Source organism: Falco biarmicus, chromosome 15 (assembly GCF_023638135.1).
Source record: "Falco biarmicus isolate bFalBia1 chromosome 15, bFalBia1.pri, whole genome shotgun sequence".
Classification (NCBI taxonomy): domain Eukaryota; kingdom Metazoa; phylum Chordata; class Aves; order Falconiformes; family Falconidae; genus Falco; species Falco biarmicus.
This window is the reverse complement of record NC_079302.1, coordinates 20,529,423-20,550,406: the sequence shown is the minus strand read 5'-3', so window position 1 is coordinate 20,550,406 and position 20,984 is coordinate 20,529,423. Positions and strand designations below refer to the sequence as shown.

General features: G+C 39.4%; 1 protein-coding gene across 3 annotated transcripts in view; it reads right to left on the bottom strand.

Annotated features, from left to right (window-relative positions):
• Positions 1–9,551: 9,551 nt before the first annotated feature.
• NFATC3 (nuclear factor of activated T cells 3) overlaps positions 9,552–20,984 on the bottom strand; it is a 104,280-nt gene continuing 92,847 nt past the window's right edge. For all 3 annotated transcript variants that reach the window (XM_056360945.1, XM_056360944.1, XM_056360946.1), the window contains one exon: positions 9,552–13,017. In XM_056360945.1, the coding sequence (XP_056216920.1) occupies positions 12,893–13,017 (125 nt within the window). In that variant the 3' untranslated portion in view covers positions 9,552–12,892. The remainder of the gene's footprint in view (positions 13,018–20,984) is intronic.

Below are 20,984 nucleotides of genomic sequence, written 5' to 3'. Positions count from 1 at the left end.
TCCAGCCCCTCTTGCCAGGTATCTTCTTTCTTACAAAGGGAGATTTCTCCATGCGACATTCTGTACTAATTTTTAGACAAATAAGACTGTAGAGGGTTGGTTTGTTTGTTTTCCTCAATTTTTTGAGACATGCACTGTGGTAAATTTTGGGATACATGAATCTGTTCTGTAAGATGTAATGCTGCCTTTCATAAACAGACCTTCATGCATCCTTCTCTTTAGTTGCACGTTTGTTCTGTGGAAGCCGCCAGTTGTGTAGCGCTGTCGGTCAGGCAGCAGCCTGTGTGCCGGGGGGGGGGGGGTGAAGGCTTCCTGAGCAATTGTTTAGCATGCCTGGTGTTGGAGGCAATCGTTCCATGTGGTTTGGATGGTTCTGTACTGTTGCAGGAACAAGAAAGGGACATTGCATTAATTGTTTCTATATAAATTATTGATTGCTTTTAAATTAATGAAACTGAGAGAAGCACGTGTTAAAAATTTCTGGGGTTCGTCAACCACCATCTGTTACTTAAGTGAATGTTATGTTGGGGCATAAATAAGGCATTAGGTGAACCTGAGTATCTTTCAGTAACAGCAGAATTTTGGAGCTGAAAAGGGGGACTGTATATACAAAATAATAGCAACAGAACGGAGTGAGATAATGTTCTCTAACCAAAGAGCTGACAGGAGGCATTGCTGCCATTGTAGATGCGTGTCACAGAGAGTACAAGCCCTTGAATAGCACTATCCTGTCCCCTTACCCACACATCTGCTGCTTAGCAGGTTGCTTCCTCTGTGAGCACAGTGAGAGCTGGGGACCTGGGGAGAGTGCTTTGTCTGAACCTATCTAGTCCTGGGTTTTGAACTGGGGTTCCTAACTGGGAGGTTCTGTATCACTGGTCCTTCTCCTCCCAAGTGGAGTCTGACAGGATTCACTAAGTGGCATGGAGGGGGAAAGAAGGAATTATCCTTCCATTAGTACCTTAATTTTTCTCTGCTTTGGGACTGACTTTAAATGGTGAATCTATCTAGGGGGAGGGAGGGAAATCATTGGTGAAGCTGTGGATGGTTGGAAGTCTGCATTACGGGAAAGACTGGTGATGGAACAATTCATGATCAATATGTGGTGTGTTGACAAATACTGAGACTAAAAGGTGCGCGTCATAACCGGTAAGACTCTAAAATGCTTTATATATGTGACCTGAAATATCAGTGAAGACACATACTGAGTTCTGGGGATCACAGTATTTACCAGAGATTTTATGTTATCTCTGTGGGACGTAGTTGGAAATAACTTGATGGAATTCAGAAAACGTTCCACGTGAGTGGCCTACACAAACTCAGATAATTATGTAATACCTACTTGAAACACATCTGTATTTCAGCTAGCTGCGGTATTTCTTCATTTCTGGACTTCCTATGATGTCTGTGAGGGATAGTTGTCTCTTTGGTGACTAACATGAATTTTTTCATTTGAAATATCTCATAATGGAAACTGGGTTAAAACCAAATTATAGCACAAATCATCTATGGTACAGTAATACTAGAAATTTAGTAGATCCTACAAAGCTTATTAAATGCTGTGACGTTCTGCCCCCTGTGAGCCTTGGGGTTCAAGTATGTGCCCAATAACTGATTGCCCAGCAGGGAGCCTCCAGTATGGCCAGCAGTTTCTAGGAGTTATTTTTGCCTCTTTGGCACGTGTGCTGACAGCTTTCCCCTGAGCTGTGCCTTTTGAATTGGGATCCCGCTGTGTCACTATTTCAATGGAGTGGAAGGAGCCCTGGGAAGCTGGGTCACTTGCTGAAGCGCCCTGAAGTCTCAGTTTATAGATTCACCCCCTGTCAGGGGAAGGAATGCCTTGCTGTGACCCAGGTTACCTTAACCAGCGTGATTTAGATTGTGAATACTGTGTTTTACCATAATGCTCAGAGCACCCAAGTCTGTCATTGTCTGGCTTTGGTTTTTTGTTTTTAGTAAAAGATATAGGAGTAGAAATGAACGAACAACCCCATGTTTAGCCTAGTTGCATTTATGCTATGTGAGAAAACTCTCTTTTTGTGCGGTAAATGGCTTTGCTCTTTCCCCTTTGGATAAGAGCTACTTAAGGGTTTGGCCTTTGTGTCTTTGCTATTTTGGTGGGGCATCCTTAGCTTTTACAGCCATTATTCTCTTTCAAGTCTTCTAGAGGATTTATACCAGTTTAATCACTCCTGCTACCTCTTTTTTTCCAGAGCCTATTATTTTCTGGACTAGGGAACAGTCGGATTACCCTCTGAGAATAAAGGCTGTTTCCCTTCGGTATGTTTGTAAATGTTTCCACCTATTAAGCATCAGTTCTTTTACTAAACTGCTTAGTTTTTGCCTCGATGAGGTGTTAAACGCTCCTCTTTCCCCTTGATGGATACTGCCCTGCATTCTGTATCAGCCTGTGCTGAAGGCATCCTGCTGCAGTCATACACAGCTTGTTATGGGCTCTTGGTAGAGCCCAGGTGTTCCCACCACTCAGGGTAGCAGCTTGTCAACCTTTTCCTCTTTGTAGGCTTCCTAGTGTTTTCTTATCCTAAAAGCAAGTCTCCAGTGAACTCTTCTGCTTTGCTCTCCTCAGCCTTGTGATTAAGTGTATGTGGCTGCCATGTTAGCAGTGGTACCAGAAATTTGGGCTTTGCTTTCAGCTGGAGACGTCGTAGCTCAGTTAGCTGTCATTCTGTTAGCGTCCTACGATTAGCTGTCATTCCGTTAGTGTCCTCTGGGAAAGGCCATTTGCCATCACTGTTTATGGTCTGAAAAAGGGGTAAAATAGTCCAGTCCTTAGTGAATTAGGAGTAGGAGCAGCAGTGGCTTTGCTGGAGCTTGGTGCAGAGGGACATTGTAGAAGCTGTGAACCTCCTGATAAGCTCTGTTGGGTTCAGTACAAGCGAGCCAAAGCTGTTTTCCTCAGTGACCTTTCTGCACGTGAGATTTCATCTCCTATTCCTGCTTGCTTATGTTTATTTTGTGGGAGTCATACTGAGAATAAAATGACAAAATACACAAATGGGGGAGAAATAATTCAAACTGCATGCCATCCTAAACCTCCTTCTCAGTTGCAAATAGAGAGCCAAAGCTGGTGTGCCATTAGCTTCTCCCTCTGTGCCGGATGCCTGTGCCTTTGAGAGGCTCACAAAGTATAAGCTGGATTCGGGCATGTGTTTTGTGAGCACTTGCACCTCATTTGCTAGACAAAAGAGACTCCAGAGAAGTGTCCTGAAAACTTGGTGAAAAAATGAGTTGTATCTAATTGTTTGTGAACTTTCTTTTTACCCCTGACTTTTCTTGGGGGGAATTGGAACAGCAGGCATAAAGATGGGATCTCTGTGTTGATTAAATGTTGTAGCAGCCACACGCCCACCCCCCAAGCTGCAGTTTGCCTTCTTTAAAAAAAAAAAAAAAAAAAAAGTAGTAATCCTAAAACAATCAGTATGCTGTTGAGAGTAGAAAACTCGATTGTATATGCCTTACTCAGTAGAGTGCCAGCAATACCAAATGAAGATTTGAAGGTGCTTGCTTGTTTTAAACAACTTTACAAGCTTGAGGACCACTTCCAGAACGGTGCACCAAGTGAGCTCCACATATCTCAATAATGTGATTTCTTTTTTTTTTTTTTTTTTTTTTAACATCACCACTGAGTATTTTTTGTGTTGCATGATATCCAGTTCTGGTTGTGCCTGCTTGGGCCCATCCACAGCAGATCTCCACTGTCTGCAAAGTGGCCTTGGGTGATGCACAAGCTACCCTAGTGTTGTATTTCTGATGAAAGAAACACAATGTAGCTTCAAATCTACCCTACCAGCTGAATGGAAAGAGAGAATTTAATTGCCTTTTTTCATTTTTGCTACTTTGTTTATGAAAGATTTAGTCACTGTTTAAATATTTAGTATCACTTAGTATTGTACTGCATTTAGGCTGTGTCCTCCCAACCCAATGGGATTTTTTTTTTGTTACAACTGATACAATTCCATGTTACTCCACTACTCCAAATATTGTTTGAACTGCTAAGAGTTTATGTACTTGGGAAAAATCTTGGGCTTAGTGTAATCTATGTGCAAGTGATACAAAGCAATGAGGGCACAGTCTCTGTAGAGAGAATCCACAAGGGAGGGCAAAAATGGCACAGAAAAATTGAACAATAAACACTGGAACATGCCCTGCTTAGCCAGTGATCTGTTTAACTGTTGCTTATCTAAAGGGTATTTTATACAGTTTATCTAAAGGGTATTTTATACAGCTTAACTGTTATCTAAAAACTATTGCTAAAAATCCTGTGAGAGATTTTTTTTTCTGCATTCTGCTATGAAGTAGGGGTTGAGGTTAACCTTTTGTAGTGATGGAAGCCTGCAATTTGAGGAAGCCTTGCGCAGTAACCAAAAAGTTGGGTTGTGAGGTGTTGTCCCCTTGGCATGTTCTGTATCCTTTCTGGCTAAGGAAACCATATTGGTCTCCAGTGTCATTTTAGCAGCTGGATTAGTTCCAGAGGGTTTAGGTTCAGACAATCAGTATTTTAGACTCTCAGTGAAACTCTGCTGACAGCCACAAAATATATGCCTGTCTCTGCCACTCCAAACCACGATGTCATTCAGCCCAGTATTTGGCCAGTGTTGGATTGCTTGTTTCCTTCATTGTCTGTGCAACTTTTCCATTATAACTTTTGTCAGTGGTGAGGTCAGATGGCAATGATGACGTGCTTGGCATAGCTTCTTTTTTTCATATCCTTAGAAAAAATAATCCCATAGTAGCACTTAATTCAGTTTCAGTATTGCCTTATTTGTCCTATTGGCGTGATGACTTGTGCTCCTCATCCAGCTACTGTGACTACAGCCAGGCAAATGTCACAGGGGCGGTATTTGCTGTTGCTTGAATAAAGTTGTCCTTGACCTCTCATATTTGCTTTCTGTTGAAGATTTTATAAGCAAATTTTTATTCCTGGTAAGGGAAGAAGTGGTGGGAACATGGAACTGCACAAATGCGTGGATCAGCCAAACAGTAAGCGTGCCAATTAGTGCAGCTAGAGACAGAAACAGTTACAGTTACTATGAGAACTTTAGGCTATCACACAGTACAGACCTGAACACAAACTGTTGTAAGTAACAGGCAGTTGTAAGGGTTAATGTCTTGTGAGCAACCAGTACACACAGAGACACAGCATAAAAAGCACACAGTGAACATGTTGAATTAATGGCAGTTAAAATGGAAATGCACATCTCTTGTGAACTGAAACTGTTTCTGATTTCTAAATGGTTGCACCTTTATTATGATGCATTTCTTACAATGCTGGACCTTAAAACTAAAACATAATTTGTTAAATCGTAGAAAACCAGTGCTTTGGAGCAGGCTGTGCAGCAGCTTTGAAGGCACTAGTTCAAATGATGGAAGACTGGAAAAATCTGTTCTTACATCATACTCACAAATTTCCTACTTAAAAGCAATGGCATACTGACTTCTAAAAGTTTGCGTTGTCCTTTTCCAGCACATTGTAAGAAAGACTTGGCTGGTGGATACACCAGGGAGTTCATGGAATATTTACAAACAGATCCTTTTATTGCAATAAGGAAAAATCTATGATGCATGTAAGAGAACTGGGAGGACACTCAGCTACTCTGTGCTGTTGTGTTTCTTCCAGTGTTGTTGCCACCTTGGCAGAGAGAATCCCTCATGCCTTTTGTAGCAAGCTACGTTAAGTTTAGGAAGGCAACCCTGACTTTTCATGCCTTTTCCTAAATAATGCTCGATGACACATTAAATCCTGAAAGCTGATGTTAGTGTTAGAGCCAGTGCTCTGCTAGCTCTACTCTTGCTGCTTGCAGAAGACCTAGTACATTAAGTTTGGCTTAGGAACTTGTGTGTTTGGTACCAGATGCTACAGTTGTTAAGGTGTGGAGGTGCTTATTGTTTTTTTTTAAAGTACCTGTTTTCTAGAAACATTTGCTTTCCTGACTGTCAGGATCTTCAGTAGTCTGCTTCCTTGTCTTCTCTGCTTTTAATTAAAAGAAGGACTTTTTCAAGTCATTAGATATTTCTCATTCCAGTGACACAAGAACTTCTGAAAGTAGTTTCTCCTTTTTTAGCTTTTCTCCCTTTTCTCCCTCCATCTTACTTCATATGATACGACTGATTATCCAGCACCACATTCCCGAGCAATATTTTCATGAATGTCGGAGCTTACTTTAGGTACATCACATTTCTTTGAAAATTATGACACAATCAAGAATTACAGAAAAGAAGGCTGACTCACAGTAGCTTTTCTCATGTACTAGAGCTCAGGTGGATAGGAAAGAGCATGAGTGCACCGAATGATGAAACCACACTGACACTAGAGACAGAAATGGAGACCGATTACTAAGACTGGTGGAAAAACAACCCCCAAAAGCAAACAACCAGCAAACAGCACCTGGGGTTCAAATACTCGCTGTCAATTATTTGCAGTATGACCTATCAGAGAGTTACCTGTTGGCATTGAACTTCTTGATGCAAGGGGCAGGACCTCTCTGATCAGAACTGCTCTTTATTAGTCTTGCCTGTATCATTTTCAGGCCCTTTAGCCCATGCTCCTCACTCTCTTCCCTAGAAAATCAGTCTGTCCAACCTGCAGGAATTTTCCATGCTGTACATCTTTTTGATTTCTTCCAGACCCAACTTTTTATACTTTCATTGGTTCCCTTTTATCTTTATGGATAATGCAGCTCCTGCATGCAGAAGTCTTTATTGTCAATATTTTTGGTGGTTTTTTTTAATTATTTGCTTTGTCACAGTGAATCTTTCTGTAAGAAAAGGTGAATGGCAACAAAAGCTGAATGGCTGAAAAAAACAAACCATGACTCTCAAGATATTTTTTTTTGTTCTTTGCCTGTTTGCTTACCCAGTTTTATTATTCTCCTTTTAAATGCCTGTGTTTCATTATCACCATGTATATGTGATTCTGTGAGCTGTTCCAACTTGTTTCTTTATGGAAGGTGTAACAGTGTTAAACCTTCTTTATGGAAGGTTTCTGCAGTGTATTAAGAGGCCAGGACTAAGTTACTGGATGTGCACAGCAGGTAATGCAGCTTGCTAACAGGCTAAGCTGTGCACGGGCAGCTTGACGTGCCTTCTGTCTGGCTTAGCCTTCTTCAGCTAAGAACTACCAAAGTTTTCTTGTACCCACAAATATATGCATTTCTCTGTGGTACACATCAGTTGCACCAACGCTTAACTAGGTAATTTTATTCATAAAGTTGTCAAATGAGAAATGTCATAAGTTACTTTTTCTGGAGGGAGAGCCCTTGTAATGGGAGCAAGCGGAGCCTACACACACTCTACCAGCTCTTACCAGCAGATGTCACAGCAGTGACAGTAAGGAAAAGGTGGGGTTTGGTTTGCGGTTTTTTTTTTTTCTTTTCAGTGTCCAGACAATATTTAACGATAATAAATTTAAATAATAATTAATAATAAACCAACAAAAACTTGACACTAATTTTTCAGAAACTTGTATAGCTGACTTCTCTAGCAGATCAGCCTTTTCTAAAACAAAACAAGCCTTTGCAAAGCAAGTGTCTTATTTTTATCGCTTCTTAAAGTCTGGTTAGTTTTTTGGTTTTTGGGGGTTTTTTTCTGTTCTTTTACATGTAGCAGATATTACCGGTAACAGAGGTAACAGTAGGTTGTTGTAAAATAATTTGTTTCTTAGAGAATCTTGGCAAATGGCAATGCTTTTTGTGTGTTAAGAGTAGCTGATGAACGTTATCCTTTTTAGTAGGCACAATAAAGTTCAGTGTTAACTTCCATTACCAGAGAAGCCTGTATGCAAAACTATGCATGAATTTAAATATATTAGAAATTCTTTTCCATGTTGGACTGAGTACGCTTTTAACAGCCTTTCACATACCTTAATACTTCGATCACTACAGCAGTGGCTAGTTCCTGAATGATATTCTTCTAAATTAATTAAAGCCAAGGCGGCGGGGCGAGGGGGAAGGTGGGGGACCACTCGGGAAAGATCTCAGTTCTCACCTAATTTGCTACAGAGGAGCAAGTGCTGGATTCAAAGCACACGCTGGTATTTTGAGTTAGGCTGGGTGAGATGGCAGGAAGGATAGGAGCCTGGAAACAGGGAAGCAGACAGCACAAGCAGTGCTGGGGAATACTGTAAGGCAATACCAGCTACAGTAAGAGAATTAAAAGGCCATGATTTCTGCCAGCACCTCCTCTGCATTGGGGTCCTAAATGAGCAGAAACTTCTAATACTCTTGTAAAGAAACTGACATTCCTTCTCTCTGAAATGACAGAACAGTCTTTCTCGAAGTAGAATTGAAGTTTTCATAATGCCTGGAATAAAGTCCCCTCTCTGCAGCGCAGCAGCCAGGGGTGTCAGGGTGAGTGCCCAGGGCTAGTCATGCTCAGCTTTGAAAGCCCTGGCGTGACTGCACATCCTATCATCAATCCTGTCTTATCATCAATCCTGTCCTATCAATCTCAGTGAATCAGCCTTCAGCCTGTTTGCACCTAAAAGACGACTTGAATTGACAGCAAAGTATACGCAGTCAATCCATGGATTATTACTAGTGTTGGCATATGCTAATTATATACTGGGTAATCATACTAGAAAACATGTGGAAGAGCTTTTAGACAGCTTGTGCTATTTTTAGTAAAACTCAGATATAATTACTTTGCATTCAGTTACTGGCACTGTAGCTACCTCTTTCTGCTATATTTATAGATAAAAAACATTGGCGAAGGTAATCAGTCAGGACGTGCGCTCTAAATAAGAACCTAATCCTGAAGTGGCCTGTGTTCTCCCTGCACAAGGTGAGCACATCCCGGTGGGATGGTGGCTCTCTGCTCTCTCGTCAGGTGTGCATTGCTAACCAAAGGCCAGAACTGCTTCAGTGTGCAGTTTGGAACAGGCGTGTACCTTAATATGCCTGGGGATCCCACAGACAAGTAAAAAACCCTGTAACAAAGCTGCGAGGGAGATAAAAATAATATCTTTTCAGTAACACTAATATCACTGAGACTAGAGAGAGATTTTTAAGACCTCAATCTACTATACCATCAGCCAAGATTTGGCAAACAATTTAGACTTTGTAGGAATTTTACATCTATTTTTGAAACAGTTTAACTGCACTTGCCTATGATAATATCCTTTCAGGAGTGGAAATTACCCTTTATGATGTGCTCCCTGAATAGTCATTTCTGGTATATTAATTTCTCTAAATAATCTTGTGATCGTCTAATTGAAACAATGATACCTGCAAATAGGAAATCACTGTTGTGCAGACCGATGCTGTGTCAGCGCTGCTGATCATTCCTTGCGCAGGTACAGGCTTGCTGTTGCTGGCTTTGAGTCCCAAACTGAAATTGCTTCAGAATTGCTGCCCTTCAAGGGGCCATGGTAAATGTCCCTCATTTGGTATGTCACACCTGAGCATAGCTGTTCACCACTGCATCACAGATAGGGAGTTTCTTCCCACTCTGCATTCGGGTCTGCATTTTAAATAAATGACAATACATTTGCATTATTTTTTTTTTATTTGAACACTATGATTTAAGAGCCTAAATGCAAGTTTTTCCCTTTATTTCTGCAAGTAGCACTGCAATCATAACTTACAAAAATGTTTAAAATACAAAATGTACATGAAATTACAATACAAGGCTCTGTAAACATCTAGAACTTAATCTTTATTGTCCCACATTTTTAAATATAAAATTTCAATTTGAATGATTACTGAACCTCAAGGAATGACATCCATTATGAGTATCAAAAATAGAGTTTCAAAGCTTTGTTTGTATCAGAACAAAACTGTCATGTTATTTTCATTCTTTGGTTTAAAAAGGATGGCAGTTCCCCTGATAACATGAAAATTTTACTACAGAAATTCAGATTGCTAGTTTATGGTAATTTCATGAAATCACACCGCACCCTCCCACCCTCCCCACCCCCCCCGGATTAATATACTACCCTTTATTTGTTTTTAACATTGATCTTTGACCCTCCTTATAGAAAAGCTACCTCATCATTAAGGCTTTCCTTCAGGATAATCTAAATTATTACAAAGTTTTGGAAAAGTACTCGGGGAGAAGAAAGGACTTAAGGGCAAGGGAGTGGATGCCAACAAAGTATCAACAGTTGCCGGGTTCTGTTGTTTAATTAAATTTGCATAGTCCAATAGAGATTGTGTGCTTTTTATATCACTAAAATTATACAAGAGTAACAGTCTTTACCTACATTATCACACAAGCTAAAATAAGACCCTTGTACTGAAGCTTTTACAAGGCAAATACAAAACTGCTTTAGTATCCAAAGCTATATATTTTTTTTTATTTAATTTTTAAATAGGAAAGCGTCTCTATGTCTACAGGCATCAAGGTATTTAAAGGCATCAGAAAATTTAGTGCATAGCAACTCCGGATTGTTTGGGCTCCTATAATTTAGGTACAGTGAATTCCAGCTACTTGGAGAACTTGCAAGGAGAGTCTGTACCAGTAGGATAAAGGAGCATAAATCCCATACAGTATGAAAAGCTGTTCAGTTAGAATTCTCCTACAAACAACGGTTAATGCAAAAGACCCAATACATGAATGAAAACTGGAACATGCCTTGCCACCAGCACGTAGCCAGAAGACAATTACGTAGCTTACAGTGTTGTGTGGTGGTTTTTGTACTTTTTTTATTTCTAAGGTGTCAAAACCATAAGTAGATGTATTTCTGTGTGAATCCTTTTCTAGGATCTTTAGTAGAGGACAGAGGAAAGCACCATTGCTGAGGGACAATTACAATATCATGCTTTTCAGATTACAGCCCTGCCAACTTTTTCCTGCAAATTTTAAATTTGCATTATTGGACAATACATTCACAAAAAGGATGCTTAAGATTCCCAACACACACATAGTGGCCTTGCATTAAGTTGTTTGAAATAACTATGAAATGTCAAGATAGTAGCCTTAGGCTACACTCTTAAGTGGAAGTACATGATAAAAGTTGTAATTTCACCTGTTTAATGTGTGGTCTTTTTAAAAGTTCATGATTCGGTTATTACAAAGAGGCAATTATAGCTACTTTCATGGTATTGCTTGGGTGTGACTTAAATTTAGGTGTAAAATTTTGCCTGCAAAAGGCTCAACGGATAGTCTTCCCCATGACTGTCTGCCAAAATGAAACATTGGTGGAATTTGTTTGCTCTTACAGGTATTACAATTCAGTAACAGTATCTGCTTTAAGACCATTTTGCTGTAATTTTAAGTTTACAGTAATTTTCTACAGAAAGAGGCGTGTACTCCATGTATGTTAAACCACTGAAATGTCCACAATTGTCTGAACTAGTTTCAATGCAAACACACTGTCTACATTCCAAAATTTTGGAGTGCATTCACTTTTAATTTTCGTTAGAGCATCATGGCTCACCCAAATGAGGAACTACAACTAACATCTTAAATGCTTTGAGGTTCCATGTATTTCTGGTCTTATTTTGCCATTATTGTTGTACCCTGTATGTTCCGTATCAGAAAGCTTTGTAAACGACAGCGTCTTCTGGGGGAGGGAAATATTTGTGGCCTAAGCAGGCAGTTTCAGATCCTCTCCTAGGTTTCTAATCATAGAGGCCTGAGATTTTTACTAACTATGTAAACAGATAGTCTCAAATGTCTGGGATGATGTGGGTAAGGGAAACGCATCCTTTGAACTGCTATGGATCTTGTCTATTTCTTTGGTAGCTTCTGCTTCACACGTTTACAATGAAACATGAGCAAACCATACTACCTAATCACAAATTGACAGCAAATTACTTGTTAGCAAACTGATGTTTATAAACAGCTTAAATTTAAGGAACGGTAATTTTCATCTCCATAGGACTTCTGAGTGGCATGGTCATCAGGCATACAGCGTGTAAAAGAAACAGATGTGATCAAGTGATTTATTGCATGGAAAACTCAAATGCCACTGAATTGGTGATTTCAAAACCATATTCTGCAGGGAAAGCAGGAACACTTAGATCCTCAGCAAATATTAAAATTTCTCCTGTATCTAACATGGCTTTGATGTTGCTGTTCTTTAATCTAAAATCCTACTGCTCAAATTTGATTACAAATGTAACTTTCTAAGAAAAAGCTATTTCAAGAAGGAGCCTGTGCTAATAAAGAACAGGAAGATTATCCACAAAGTTATAAAAGTTATATTTTGGAATGTCATTTCTATCCCAACACTTTCATGATGGAATGGTCTTTTTGCAGCCTATCAAGTAACATTTTCAGTTTATAAACAAGTGCAGATCTACATTTGGCTTTGCTTCCTATGAATCTAAGAAAGAAAACGCTACAGTATTTGTATACACAATGGCTTCCGTGGCATTGGCTTCAGATGACAGGTATGACTGATTTGCCATTGGAAGATCATATTAAAAAAAAATTAAACAATAGAAGCTTTAAAGGTTTTCCAAAATGACCAAAAGGTGTTACAAATCATCAGTTACAAACTACACTATCTCTAAGGGAAAGCAGCACACTGAAGATGTGTATTAAATCTTTTTCCACATTCAGTACTGTGAATATTATATGAGCAAACTAACATCTCCCCACATCTGAAGCACTTACAATATAAAAGTATTCTATTTAAATGCAAAAAGCAAAGCTTGTTTGTAACTTTAAAACAGTTAAAATATCTGGTGTAGATTCTGTGTGTCCATTTTAAGAAGTCTCTTTACAGCATCTCAGGAACTATAATTAAAATGCTCTGTCTCTACATCAAAAATGTAACCCACTAAAAGGGCTTTGCAAGGATCCACTGTTCCAGTTCATAAAGGCCACAGAGTTGGAAGCACAGTAAGTCTAAAGAGGAGGAAGAGGATGAAGAAATATTCAGAGAAACTGTTAAGTTTTCATGGATGTTCCGTTGTAAGCTTATCCGTTACTGGATTCCATCAGATATTCTTGTCTCCAGAGATCCAGGACATGCACGTGCAGACTGGCCAGCCATTGTTGTTCCATGTGACACTGAGATCTGTGACATATCTCTTCCTATAATCTCATTCACTAAAAAAAAAGCAAAAAAAAAAAAAAAGCAAAAAAATGACTTTTTATGCTTTTGAAAAGGCAGGACTCATCAGTGTATCACTTCTAAAAAGAAATATTTCAGTGCTAAGCCTTGATGCAGTTAAGAAACAGAGGATGAATGAGGAACCTAACCTCAGTAATAGTTGAGCAAGGGGGAAACCCCCCCAGTCCTATTTTCTCCTAGTTTTGCACTTTGTACTTACCAAATCCATGTCGATGGATCCCTAAAACACTTGAAGAAAATAAGCACATGCATATGCGTGACAACCAGGTAATCCAAAGGCACAGCACAGGTCGGTTCAGTACAATTTCCCCACAGAATTCCTTCTGTTCAAGAGTGTTACAGGCACAAGTAACTAACTCTTGGCTCTTTCAAGCTACTTACAGAACTTCCTCAGAACTTGGATTTGGGTTAACAGAATATTCTTTTTAATACTATATACCTATTTAATTGGCCAGTTTTCTTAATAATTGCATTTCTGAAACTGCAGTAATAAACTTTTTTAGTTATCAGTCAACTTTTCTATAGTGAAATGATTGACTAATGATTGACTAATGCAGGTCGCATCAGTTTGTGTGTGTGTGAAATTCACAAAGATTAGCAAACTATTACTATTTACAAGTGAGGGACACCACTGTGAATATGATGAAGTAGCACTTAAGTTATCAGCAAACAACGATTTTGGAATGTTACCCTAAAGCTTAGATAATTGATTGCAGTATAATTGAGTCTGGAAGATGACAAACCCAATTATTCTAATGGATAAGTGTAAATGGAGTGATATGAATATCTGTTTTAGAAAGTTGGCAATGGTAAGTTTAAGAAACAGTAGTATTCTAAGTGGAGATGAAAAATACCACATTAATGACAAAGTTTAGATAACTATTGGATTATAAGAAAAATAGGGTTATTATTTAATAGTTAGAAGAGGCATGTTGTTTTCCATGATTGAGTCGCAGTAGGTAAACAGCATCTCTTATTCAGCAAGACTTTGAATGTGCTGGATTATAGCAATAAAAGAAAAGCCTCTGCCATGAGTCTGTCTGGATCCCTTTCATGGGATCCTTTTGTTGAGTAAGGACCATTCCCAGTAGAAACAAAATAAATTTTGCTTTGCTAGTAATCTGCTCCTACTGGAAATCTTAAGACGTGTGGAACCTAGGCTTTTTGCTCTTTTGTTCTCTATTTACAGAACAATATTGATATACTTCACCACCTTTCTTAATGCTTCCTTAATTTTCCATAGCAGGATTTAGCTTCCTACTAACCATTCCTCTCTGGCAGAAGCATAACAAAATTAATCTACTGGTAGTGTAAATTGCTCTTTATGTTTATAGTGTTCAACAGTCTGAGCGTTGTCTTTTGCTGCAGCGGTAGCATTAAGTGGGTCTGAAAGAAAATGCAGTAGTATTGCGAATGCTCTGAAATACTTGTGAGATATACAAAATCTAACTCTGAAAACAAGTTTGGTTTATATTTTTTTAGTTTACTTAGAAAAGCTTTAAAATCACCTTAGGTCATATACCCGTATGTAACCACAGAGCAGGTATTTGTTATCTAAAAGTGAATCGGTGGCAGTGGTATTCCCTTGCATGAATGCAAGGACAGCTTGTTAAAAATACACATTATTGCAGGCCAAAGGTGAAAATAGTTCAGACCAGCTATGTAATAACAGAGTCCCTCGAGCATTGCAAGGCTTGCAATTTATTGGCCTTCAAAAAAATCTTTCCGTCAGTGAACTTAACCGCATGAGCGCAGGTAGGGTACTTTTTCCAACTATTTTTATTACGTCAACACAATGCATAAGTGAGCAGCCATTAAAAAACAAGACTTTTTTTTTGTTTTTTAAACAAAATTTAGTTGTTCACTTATAAGAAGGATGCTCCACCAGCTTCTGTCAGGGCACTCGTTAAGTTGCTCTGACTACAGGACCTCTAACAGCTATTACCAGCTGTACGCTGCTGAATAGTCGCTTTGTGCAAATCAGATACTGCAGCTGTTCAGCACTACTAAAACTTTCATGAGCCATACAATAAAAAGCAATATAGCTAAATGTCTTTTATATTTTGAAATTATGAAGATGGTTACTTCCTTTAAGTTTTGATAGGTGATACGTGTCTGTACTGATGACACTAGAGCACGCTGGTCTATACTGTTGCAACGGTTTGTAGGTCCCACAGGCAAAGGTGTTTCACTGAACAGCACGTAGCCACGTGGCATTAAGTTTTCCTCAAATCACATTACACTGTGAATACAATAGCTGGGTCATATGGTGCTTTATTTGCCAAAGTTCTGCATAATTCATTATGTGGAGTACTAAATTCAAGTTATAGGTTAATTTGGCTTTTTTGTTTGTTTGGTTTTGAGATTATTTTTTTTTAATAACCATGGATTTGTTTACAATAAGCTGTTATATAGCGGAGTTCAATAGCTCTGTCATGCCTTTCATTTTGCTGTTGGAGAACTATTTTTAGCAACGTTTCTAGCATGTAGCCAATATAGGTTTATCTGATTATATGTATTTCCATTCGAAACATGTACCGTCTCTAAGGGAAATGCTGTACCTTCTCTTCTTCTCAACAGAAAATTCTGGTGGAGTAGTTTTACTTGCCATAGTAATTTTGTTAGGATTGCTGATTTTTAAACCCAACCAGTATTCAAGTGTGCTTTTTTTTTTAAAAAAGAAGAATCTTAATCAGTGTTTTGTCAGAGTGCCGTGCAGGCCTAAGTAAAAGGCCAGAATAACTTTTCTGCTGTGCCTGGCAAAGGTGTTTTTTCACTTTTTCACAGACCGTAGCCTCCTGACTAACACATCTTCCAATTTTATACTTTCCAAGAGTGCCCTGTCTGGAAATCTGTAAGCAACAAAGGGATGGGGGAAGCTTGCAGACTCTGGAGGACTGCGTGTCGATTTAGATTATGTACAGATGATGGTACAAACGCTTTGAAGGAAGCACAGCCTGCAGAACCCAGCGGCTGAGATCCAAGTGCTCTGACCTTGTGCGGTGCAGCAGCCTGGCTGCCGGCCGTCAGAGCCCTGGGCAGGGGGTGCGGGCAGTGATGCCCTAACAGGCACAGGGTGGCCGCGCCAGCTGCCTGGCTGGCAGTGCCCAACACTCTTGGGAGCGCTGGGAGGGATCAACAGGGACAGTGCGGGGCAATGAACCAGCATGTGGGCTAGCAGGTGCCGGAATGGGCATTTAAACCAAAGCTGGTCTTTTAAAGACTGAAAAAACCCAAAGAAGCCATATTGAGTATTTACCAAAATTAGGCAGCCTGGAAGTCCTTTGGAACAGCTCACTGAAGAGATGTACAACTCTGCTTTATGGCAGCAGATAATGAGATGCCTGCATGTATCTAAGCTGGGAAGCATTTGGCTTTATATGACGGACATTCTGTGTCTACCAGCATTACTGTTGTTAACTTGTCTGACTTAAAGAAGTTTAAAATATAAATCAAGTAGTCGGTAGGAAGAGTTAAAATTCTGCATAGAAATGTACATGACTGAAGGTAAAGTCATAAGGTGTTTTACTTTTTGTATTAATTTGTGATGGAGAAAATCATATTACATTATTTTTAAAGACTAAAACAGAAACGCAAAGGTTAGTATCTGAATGCATGACATATTACCCTCTTCCACACAGGGTCAGTCTCGGAACATTTAGTAGTCTGCGTTTGAAACTGAAAACTTAATTCATGAACATAAACACAGGTCTTCTATAATGTTGTCTAGCAAAATCCAAGTTCTTAGGTGATGAATTGGGAGAGGAAGTCAGTATCTACAGTCCTGAGACAGGACAGAGCTCAGGCTATGCTAAGGATGCCTTACAAACAAAAGATGACTTCTTTTCTACACTTCCCAGAATACTTTATCCCACCTTTCTGATTTTCAACTATGGGTTGCGTGGGCTATGTTGTCCTAGAAGTGTAATTAGAAAGATTTCATATACCTTTTGCTTAACCTTAAAAGCCATCCAGTTAGCAATTACATACTGGGAAACCAAGTTGCGTGGCTTTTTTAATACATGCAATTATTTTTTTTTATAAAATTTCCTTCCTTTCTTCAGCACAAGTTTCAAGGGGAAGGCTGCAGAGCTTGTTTGGGATTCAGTAATACAGAGCTCAGTTATGCTGTTAAGGTTCTCTGTGGTCTGTCTGCCAGGTTCATTTGTGGCATTTATACTTCTGTTGGCTCTCTGAAGAGAGCCAGGCTCATGAGACTTAAGATGCAGGTGAACTGTCCTGTGAGTAGACCCTGACTCTTTCAGTCTACCTTCTTCCCTGCTTTTCCCCCAGTTCAGTCACTGCCTGGTTGGTGCCAGGTGTTCTGACTGTTAATCCCATACCCTGAACTTCATATTTTGCATACTAATTATAGAGGCCTAACTACTATTTAGTACTCATTTACTATATACTGATCACCTAAAACTGTTTTGGATGATCAGTGTCAACTGAGTGGACAGCATCAAAAGCGTCATCAAATGTTTTAGGCGGCAACCTTTAATAATAACTGGATCAGATCAAAAGGGAGAGGGGGTGGCACACGCTGCACTGTATAGAAATGTGGCAGATTCCTCCACTGCTGTGATAAATGCATTTTGAAAACTTATACAGTTTTTTTTTTGTTTGGTATTTTTGTTTTGTTTTGTTTTCAAATTGGGCTGTGAAATGGAAATGATTTTTAACAACTTTCCTAAGTCTATTTAATTGACCTCTTTGGTAGTTATCCCACATTTGAGAATTTCAGCTGTTACTTTATTTGCTATAGTTTCACCTTTTTCTTATGCAGAGTGTAAGCTGGCTGGTAAATTTATACTAATAGTTAAATTCCTAAATTTTGTTCTGCACAATCTATTTTTAACATGGTGGGGGAAAACCTTCTGCTACAAAGATTAGATTGGACTCGTCAACGCTAGTGATACTGTAGTATTGTGTTGCAAAGGTTTTTGTGGGTTTTTTTGGTTTTGTTCTTTCCCCTTTGTGTTGCATCAAAAAAGCATGAACATGCTGCATTGAAAAAGGCACTGAAAGTCATCTGGAGGCTCAAACCCCTATAATCTTGCAAAAAAATTAAGCCGCATACTAACATCAATACCAGTGGACCAGAGTAGAGGAGAACTAGCTCTGACTTTTGGATCTGCTGTCAAGCTTGTAAAATGAAAGCAACCACGTATTCTTACTGCATTGTTCCCATTGTTTTGATTTCACATAGTGTTCTGTTTGCTTTTTTAAGTCCCTGCTAAGTGCACACGTGAAAGCCAAGCCACTGAGACTCACAGAAAACTGGGCCACAGCTCCTGGGAGGCCTCGTGCCCCCTGCTCCTGCCTGTACCTTCTGGGCAGAGGGCTTTGCCTCTTGGTCACTGAAGCCTTGCACCAGGGCAGCTGATAGTTACTGCTCCAGCTGTTTGCTGCATGAACTGCCAGACTGTTCATGAAGTTCTCTTAAAACTGTCGCAATTTGCAGTCCAAAGTTTTAAGATAACTAAAATTAGGTTGAACAGCCCAGCCTTTTGTGCTGTCAGTGACACATATAGCTAGGGGCAGTAATCTTATCAGCTGTTTCAAGAGATGCCTCCTGTGAGCAGTAGTGACCAACCTCTCCGGAGAAATTCTCACCTACAAAAAGTTACTCACATCAGCCGATTTGAACAGAACAAAGCTCTTGCGTTAAGAAGCATGACAACATCATGAAAGCTGGTGCTTTTACTAATAAGTTGCTGAGTATTTTGGATAAATTAAAAAAAAAATTACAAATTTAGACAAACAAGTTCCTCTTTTAAGAACTGGAGCTTTGAAATGTTTGTAGTATCTATGCCTTTTTTCCCCACTGTTAATCAGTTCTACAAATGTCACCTTAATTTATTCTCTCAGTCTGAGACCAACCCATAATTTATCAAGTCAACATATACCTGTGCCACCTTACTGAATATTTTATATTAGAATAAAAAGATATTTAGACATAGCATGATCTCCAGCATGGGTGTTTGAAGTTCTAACATCAGAAGTAAAGGCATTATCTTTTTAAATCAAATGCCAACCAAATATGAGCATGCTTCTAGATTGCTCTACTTAATTCCCCCCCTAGAGCTGTGAATGCTAAGGGAACAAATACTTTGTATTGGAGCACAAAGGAAAAGATGAGCAATTCCTGAAGCTAAAGGCCTTTCTGGGAATAGCGCAAGTGACCTCTCATTCCCTTGCAGGAAGCCAGTAATCTATAATCAGCATCTATACTTTCTACAAGACAACAGAATCTCTCTAATAGGCAGTTACCACCAAGCATTTTAGGGTTTTGTTAGGTCAAAAATACTGCCTGAAAACCTCCGTGGAGAACTATAAGCCAGCCAGTTCAACAACTAATGGGTTGTAATGGGTAATAGTAGAGACCTGAGGAAAACCACCAGCCTCCAACATGTGTTTGTCCTAGGGAATTCCCAGGCCAGAGACATCTTCTGTGCCGAGTGGTCCTGTTTGGATTTTTCTCCCCAGGGTCTTCAAGGTCTGTGCAAAATTCTGTCATCCACTCTACTCTGAGACAGTGAGTTCCAAAGTTTAACTATGTAGAGCTGTAGTAATGCTTTGTATATGCGTTGAACTTGCCGCAGGATTGCTTGGTGGACACTTTTATTATTTTGTCTCCCAAGAAGTATTTTGCATCACCTTTCCTGTGCCACCCATTCATTTTATTATACTTAGCGTGTTCTCCTCGTTCATTTTTCTGGCTGGAGCGTCCTAGCTGATTCAATGTAACTTCTGTTCTAAATCTTTGGTCGTGCTAATTGTCCTTGACCAAAACACCACGTATGCATCCAATTCTTTTGTGACGTCAGGGCATGATGCGGGCACATCACAGATCTGTATTAGCAGTATTTGTTTGTTCTTGGCTGGTTCCCTAAGCATTCCCAGCATTTATTCACCTTTTTAAGACTACTTTTAACACTCCTGAGCAAGTTTTCATAGACTTGTCCATTTAAATTCAAGATGGCTTTAAATAAGAATAGTTCAGAGAGCTTGTCGTGGTATGTATGGAATTAGGGCAGGTTGGTCTTTTTGCCTTCCCTTACCCTAATTTCCACTCCTTTAACTGATTTTCTTTAATCACAAGGCCTTCCTGGAGAGGTTTCTAGACACTTTTTGGTTTTCACTAGTCTGAATAGCTAAGCAGCAGTGTCATCACACTGACCAACTTCCAGTCCCCTGGCTTTAAACCAGATTTAAGCAAGAGGCTATACATTACAGTTAATAGTTCAACGGTTGCTTACTCTTTCAGAGTTGTTGTCTGGCATATCATCTAGCTGAGGTGAACTGTGTCACTGCCTGTTTATCTGTCTGTTCTGAAACCTTTTGACTGATACTTCAACTTGAGACAGGTCCTGCAACATGTCCCTTTTCCAAAGGACTTTGGCATGAGAATCTCTAGTTCCTCAACTGCAAACATCAATACAAAAGTTTTCTAAATTAAATTATTGAATTTTAACTTAATTCCTGAATTGTCTTCTATCTGCTGGCCAGGTTTCACATTTAACCTAATAATTTTCATGTTCTTTTCTGAATTTGAAAGCAGCTTGCAGTCTCACTGCAGAATAGTTGTACGCTTAATCTGAACCTTCATAAACAGTTTGCGGACTGTTTGCAACTATTTTTCTTAACTTTGTTTTCCTGTAACTCCCCTTTTTTTAGTTTGTCAGAGCCTGTAATGCTGAAACTGCTACAAAACAAAGAAAAAAAATTAAAAAATCTTTTAAGCAGTTACTGCATGCTTCTGTGGACCAAATAAAGAGATGTTTCCCCTTGTGGGTTCCTCTCATGACTTAGTGCTCCATGAAGCAGTCACACTTAGCCATTCTATAAAGGATGACTCAAGTATTCCATTAGCGTATTTCCTGCCGTTGCAGATTGTCTGATCTCCTGCAGCACGCACGCTATGGTTATGGTTCCTCTC